General features: G+C 36.1%; 1 protein-coding gene across 2 annotated transcripts in view; it reads left to right on the top strand.

Annotated features, from left to right (window-relative positions):
• Positions 1-7,500, top strand: part of LOC137642269 (organic cation transporter protein-like) — a 21,433-nt gene that overhangs the window by 6,961 nt on the left and 6,972 nt on the right. For both annotated transcript variants that reach the window (XM_068374797.1, XM_068374796.1), the window contains exons 3-7: positions 68-179; positions 814-1,024; positions 1,851-1,954; positions 4,028-4,182; positions 6,172-6,340. In XM_068374797.1, the coding sequence (XP_068230898.1) occupies positions 68-179; positions 814-1,024; positions 1,851-1,954; positions 4,028-4,182; positions 6,172-6,340 (751 nt within the window). The remainder of the gene's footprint in view (positions 1-67; positions 180-813; positions 1,025-1,850; positions 1,955-4,027; positions 4,183-6,171; positions 6,341-7,500) is intronic.

Here is a 7,500-nt window from a genome sequence, read left to right as displayed (position 1 = left end):
AATTTCCCTAAAACAGAGAAACTATTTTTCCCATAAACCCCTGAATAATTTATTTTTCTACACTCAGGTCAACTCGTCTGTCCTATCCAGCAACTAGGCTCGACCGTTCTCAGCGCCCCTGTTCCATTCCGCTGTTCCTCTTCCAGTGACGTCAACGATCTGATGTACCAGATCTTTAGGTAAGATATAGAAGGATTTTTCGGGATTTTTGTATAATAGTGTAAAAAACTTATCTATCTTCGCTCAAGGGGTTAACTACTGCACTGTAATAGTTCAGTGGCTTCTCTTGGTAAAGGAAGAAGAGACTCTTTAGCTATGGTACGCAGCTCTTTATAGGATAAGGACACTCCAAAATCAAACCATTGTTCTCTAGTCTTGGGTAGTGCCATAGCCTCTATACCTTAGTCTTTCATTGTCTTGAGTTAGAATTCTCTTGCTTGAGGGTACAATCAGGCACACTATTGTATTTGTTTCCTTATTTTCTTTCCTCGCTGGGCTATTTTCCTTATTGGAGCCCTAAGGCGTCTGGCATCCTACTTTTCCAACCAGGGTAGTAGCTTAGCTAATAATAATAATAATAATAATAATAATAATAATAATAATGTGGTGCCTGCTGTTACTTTTCTATAAGATTTTGCCTTCTCTTTGCTTGTTTTTATTTCAAGGCAATCAGATGAAACTAGATCCAAATGTTTAAGTACATATAGAAGTTATGAGGTCACTTTGGCCAAATATTTTGAGAGGTAAGCAAAGATTTATCGTAGGAAGTCCTTTACCCATATATAATATTATAATCCTTTTATGTACCCTCAGCGTTGATGAAAACAACACCTTGTCAGCCGAAGCGGGTGAGGTGACAGAGTATCCCAGCCTGTGTTTAGAAAACGTCCCATCAATCGGAAACTATACTAAATCAAGCGCTGGGGTTTACAAGAACAGCCTCAGGAAGCATGCCACTGGAGTTCCCTCATGCCCAGAGGTGGAATATGACGGTTCCCTCTTCCAGTCAACGGTGATAACAGAGGTAAGAAGCAAAACAATCCACCCTATACAAAAAGGTTCCTTATATATCTCAAAATATAATAGCTTGTCATGAACCTTTGATAAAGATTTAAACAAAATATTGCATAATCTATCTAACAGACAAACGAATTTGGTCGAGAACTTAGCCTCCATGGTGGAACAAAAAAGTCACAGTTTTTATAGTTTATTTAAGAAATGTTTATTTTAATGTTGTTACTGTTCTTAAGATATCTTATTTTTCCTTGTTTCCTTTCCTCACTGTGCCCCTGAGCTTATAGCATCCTGCTTTTCCAACTAGGGTTGTAGCTTACCAAGCAATAATAATAATAATAATAATAATAATAATAATAATAATGATAATAATAATAATAATAATACTGAAACGTCAAAATGTAAACAATAACATAGCATCATCCAAGTCTATTGTCGTAGCAAAGATTCCTGGTGAAATAAACCCCTCCCCTTTGATGACGTCATAGCCAATCATGTTATCACAATACATCCCCTTACAAATTTCAACCATACTAACTTATAATGCCGTTTAGGGGATGTGTTGGCTATGACGTCATCAGAGGGTGGGGCTTATTTTGCCTGGAATCTCTGCAGTGATTGTAGTTGAAATTCTAAATGACTAGCAATTTTCTAGTGATAACTTAATAGTAGTATACTAGTAGAAGATATCTATGCATAGGAGTTTCATTATAGCTGAAAAATGAGATTACATTTGTATCAGAAACTGCCCTATATATGCCATTGACTGTTGACATTGATTTTGTTCAATTTGATCTTCCTTCAAGGATTTACTCAAGTATTATATTTTTCCTCAGTGGGATTTGGTATGCGAAAGGTCTGCGCTTCGCCCCCTGTACCAAATTATGTTCTCAGTGGGTGGAATTTCTGGAAGCCTCTATTGTGGTCATCTTAGTGATTGGTAAGATCCCCCTCCGAAAAAAAACAGTTGTATTTTACCTAGCACAGGCTCTTGCTTGATAAGGCAATCTAGCTTGAATAAGCAATACTTTTTATGTTCTATATATTTACATTTTTCGTAGGAAGTTTAAAAGGGAGAGAGAGAGAGAGAGAGAGAGAGAGAGAGAGAGAGAGAGAGAGAGAGAGAGAGAGAGAGAGAGAGAGCAGCTGTGTTTTATCTAGCACAGGTTCTTGCTTGATAAGGCTATCTAGCTTGAATAAGCAATACTTTTTTATGTTGTATATATTTCTATTTTTCGTAGGAAGTTCTAAAAGGTGTCAGAGAGAGAGAGAGAGAGAGAGAGAGAGAGAGAGAGAGAGAGAGAGAGAGAGAGAGAGAGAGAGAGAATGTACATGTTTTGTTAATTCATTAATTGCCCTGATAATATGAAAGACTAGAAATTTATATAAGAAACTGTATTTAATAGCACTGAATATAATAGAGTATTTACTATATTTTTATAATAAATAATCCCTTAATTATCTTTAAATGGTTCTCAATTGAAAAAATTGTCCATTAAATTATGATTATGTTATACAATCAAATGGAAAAATTATTTTGATATTATGATAAAATTTAATCATTAGATATTACGATAAGATTTACATAATCAATCCATCCAGTAGTTGCCACTTCTTAATCTAGCCAGTTGTTCTTACCACTTCACTTCTTTCCCATCATTATCCCTACATTAAGGGGTCGGTTGCCTGATGCAAACTCTCCAATACCTTCAATCCCTACAGTAAGGGGTCAGTTGTCTGATGCTTCCTCTCCAACGCCTTCTATCAAAGGCAGCCTCTCCCATCAAACATCTTCCTTCCATATCATCCTTCATCTTATCGCGCAATCTAATTATCTGTCTCCCTTTCGATTTCTTCACCCTAATATGTTCCTCCCAAACCCTCACTTTCTCTCCCTCACCCATCCTCAACGCATGTCCACACCATCTCAGTCGTGACACTCTTATCACCTCTGTAATCTTTACTGAGCCAATATTCTTCTTATTTCATCGTTTTCTAATCTTTCAAGCAGTGATATTCCCATAATCCACATTGGTATTCTCATCTCGGCTCTCTAAATCGTTGCTTCCTCTTTTCGTCTTAAAGCACACGTTTTCAATCCATACAGCTGTCTAATTACTGTGCTATATATCTTGGCTTTAGCTAGATTGGCATTTTCTTATCACATACCACTCCTGCTACCTCCCACCAGTTCTCCAATCTGCTTTTATCCTATTCTCAGCTTCAGCCTCACACCCTCCCTCCACCTCACTCAATATAATCAATTCCATCTTCCATTTTTCCATATTCCATTTTTGTTTAGTGACTAATACACTTTCTCATCAAACAATTTTCCTTCACCCAAGGGGTTAAATACTGCATTGTAATTGTTCAGTGGCCACTTTCCTCTTGGTAAGGGTAGAAGAGACTCTTGAGCTATGGTATGCAGCTCTTCTAGGAGAAGGACACTCCAAAATCAAACCATTGTTTTCTAGTCTTGGGTAGTGTCATTGCCTCTGTACCATTTTCTTCCACCGTCTTGGGTTAGATTTCTCTTGCTTAAGGGTACACCCGGGCACACTATTCTATCTTATTTCTCTTCCTCTTGTTTTGGTAAAGTTTTTCATAGTTTATATAGGAAATGTCTATATTAATATTGTTACTGTTCTAGAAATATTTGATTATTCCTTGTTTCCTTTCCTCACTGGGATAATTTCCCTGTGGGAGCCCCTGGGTTTAGAGCATCCTGCTTTTCCAACTAGGGTTTTAGCTTCATCATCATCTCCTCCTACGCCTACTGACGCAAAGGGCCTCGGTTAGATTTTGCCAGTCGTGTCTATCTTGAGTTTTTCATCCAGTACTTCTCCTTTCATCATCTATCTCGCGCTTCATAGTCCTCATCCATGTAGGCCTGGGTCTTCCAACTCTTCTAGTGCCTTGTGGAGCCCGGCTGAACGGTATTTTAGCTTAGCAAGTATTAATTATAATAATAATAATAATAATAATAATAATAATAATATTGTTTACTCCACAGGTTAGGTCGCAAGAAAGCAATTCAGGTTGGAGGACTAATATCCATAATAGGGTCGCTGGCAACTGCTTTGTCACCTTGGTACGGCGTCGTGATTGGTGCGCGGGTCCTCTGCGGCATGGGAGCCTTCGTGCTCTATTTTCCAATATTTACTCTACGTAAGGAAACTCGTGTTACGTTATGTCCAAGTTATGAATTCGTTACTCTATTGTTATTCCATGCTAAAGATAAGTATATTTTAGTAAGCTGTCTGAAGCGTGTATTTATGTTTGTATGTTTGTTTGTGATTCGCATAACTCAAAAACTATTTGACCGATCTCATGAAATTTGGTGGGATGATTGGCCATGATCCAAGGACAATTTTGATTAGATTTTGGGAGTGATTGGGTCAAAGGTCAAGGTAACGTAAAGGTCAAAAATATCTTTTTGCTATATCATGGTCAATTTTTATCCGTTTTGCATAAAAAGTGTCAAAATGGGGATAATTCAATTGACTATCTTGTGATATATAACAAAATCAAGGTTAAGGTCACAAAAAGGTCAAAAACATCTTTCTGCTATATTTGGTGGGATGATTGACCATGATCCAGTGACAATTTGATTAGATTTAGCTAGTGGTTGGGTTAAAGGTCAAGGGTCACGGAAAGGTAAAAAAATACTTTTTGCTATAATTTGGTCAATTTTTATCCGATTTGCATGAAGCTACTGCCAAAATGGGCATAATTCAGTTGCCTATCTTGTCATGGGGTATTTGCAAAGGTATGCGCTCTACCGAGTGCCTGTACTAGTTTTTAATGTTTTTTTATTTTATTTTTTGGTTCTTCTTTATCAGTTTTGTTTTGTTTCCTGGAAAGTAATGTTAAAATGAATCATGGATCTTAGGTACTCTGTTTAGAAAAATTGCTCTTTTTAACCAGACTAACTCAAAATTATTTGAAAAAAAATTGAAAAAAAGCAAATGATCTAAAAATATACAAATAATTGTCTCTGCATTCAACTTCAGGTTTCAAATCCTAATCTAGATATAGATACAGTTCCTTCCCAATTTTTTTTTCTTTTTTTTTTTTTATTAATAAATATCTACTTTCAGACGTTTAAAACTTTTAAATTCCTTTCATATAATTGATTCTATGCCAAAGAAACTTCAGGAAACCTCGTTTGTATATAATAAAATCTTTAATTTTACTTTTCCTAAAGATTATGTTCTTTAAAATCTTTTTATCACTATACTCATTTTTTTTAATGAGGCGCATTTGCACTGACTCGCAGCGGCGCCCTTTTAGCTCGGAAAAGTTTCCTACTATCTGATTGGTTAGAATTATCTTGTCCAACCAATCAGCGATCAGGAAACTTTTCCGAGCTAAAAGGGCACCCCTGCTAGTCGGTGTAAATCTGCCTCACTAAAAAGAATTGACTATAGTTAAACATCTCTACCATGGTCTTTACCTGTCTTGGGGGTAGAGTTCTCTTGCTTGAGGGTACACTCGGGCACAGTATTCTATCTTATTTCTCTTCCTCTTGTTTTTTTAAAGTTTCTATAGTTTATATATGAAATAATTATTTTAATGTTGTTATCGTTCTTAAAATATTTTATTCTAATTGTTAATTGCCTCTCTTATTTCTTTCTTTCCTTTCCTCACTGGGCTCTTTTCCCTGTTGGAGCCCTCGGGCTTATACCATTCTGCTTTTCCAACTAGGGTTGTAGCTTAGCAAGTAATAATAATAACATCCCTGACTGGTAATCGCCAGACTAGTGTTCGAGTCCCGCTCAAACTCGTTAGTTTCTTAGGTCGCTGCAACTTCACCATCCTTGTGAGCTAAGGATGGGGGGTTTGGGGGACCATATAGGTCTATCTGTTGAGTCATCAGCAGCCAATGCCTGGCCCTCCTTGGTCCTAACTTGGATGGAGAGGGGGCTAGGGCGCTGATCATACGTAATATGGTCAGTCTCCAGGGCATTGTCCTGCTTGATATGGCAATGTCACTGTCCCTTGTCTCTGTCATTCATGAGCGACCTTTAAACCTTTAGATAATAATAATAATAATAATAATAATAATAATAATAATATGGTCCTCCCTCCCCAATAGATTATAGATTATATCATAAAAACAAAATGTTCAATAAATTTCCTCTTCTGCCTTTCCAGTGTCTGAAATCTGCCCCTCCCGTCGGCGCACTGTAATCACCATGGTCCCAGGAATCCTTTACTTCATCTCCCTGAGCCTCGTAGGAGGCATAGCTTTCCTTATACCTCACTGGAGGAAGCTGCTCCTCGTGTGCACGTCTCCTCTCTTCATCCTGGTTCCTATGACTTTGTGAGTATTACGGATAGGCTCACGATTAATTATTCACCCTATAATCAATTCTTTTTAGTGAGGCAGATTTGCACGGACTCCCAGGGGTGCCCTTTTAGCTCGGAAAAGTGTCCTGATCGCTGATTGGTTGGACAAGATCATTCTAACCAATCAGCGATCAGGAAACTTTCAGAGCTAAAAGGGCACCGCTGCGAGTCAGTGCAAATGCGTCTCATTAAAAAAAATTGATTATAGGCCTACGTCTTAGAAACTCCCTACTACTTCAATGATAATGATAATAGGCTAAAATAAGTCTTTTTATAGTTTACATACAAAATATGTTTTATTGTTTTAGTGTCTTTTAAAATATTTTATTTTAAATGTTCATTACTTCTTATATCCTTTACTTATTTCCTTTCCTCGCTGGGTTATTTTTCACTGTTGGAGCCCTTGGGCATTTAGCATCGTGCTTTTTCAACTAGGGTTGTAGATTAGCTAATAATAATAATAATAATAATAATAATAATAATAATAATAATAATAATAATAATAATAATAATAATAATAATAATATTATTATTATTATTATTATTATTATTTGCTAAGCTACAACCCTATTTGGAAAAGCAGGATGCTATAAACCCAGAGGCTCCAACAGGGAAAATAGCCCAGTGAGAAAAGGAAACAAGGGAATAAGAGAAGTAATTAACAACTAAAATAAAAAAATTTCAAGAACAGTAACAAAATTAAAATAGATATTTCATATATAAACTATAAAAAATTTAACAAAACAAGAGGAAGAGAAATAAGATAGAATAGTGTGCCCGAGTGTACCCTCAAGCAAGAAAACTCTACCAGTACGCTAAGTCTTACCATTCTAACTAGAAAGTAGTTATGCCAGTATTTATCAAGATTAAGAACCACTACTAAAAATATATAATGAGAAAACCATGAAAATATCTTATTAAGATTAAGAAACACTACTAAAAATATGTAATAAGAAAACCATGCCAGTATCTTATTAAGATTAAGAAACACTACTAAAAATATTTGATGCGAAAACCATGCCAGTATCTTATTATGATTAAGAAACACTACTAAAAAGAGTAAAATATAACGAGAAAATCAATCGTTAAAACAAAGGTGTAGCCATTGAAAAATCAAAGCCATTTGCAGATACT

This window comes from Palaemon carinicauda, chromosome 6 (genome assembly GCF_036898095.1).
Source record: "Palaemon carinicauda isolate YSFRI2023 chromosome 6, ASM3689809v2, whole genome shotgun sequence".
In the NCBI taxonomy this organism is placed as follows: Eukaryota; Metazoa; Arthropoda; class Malacostraca; order Decapoda; family Palaemonidae; genus Palaemon; species Palaemon carinicauda.
Note: the sequence above shows the minus strand (reverse complement) of the source record. Positions and strands in the feature narration are given on the sequence as shown.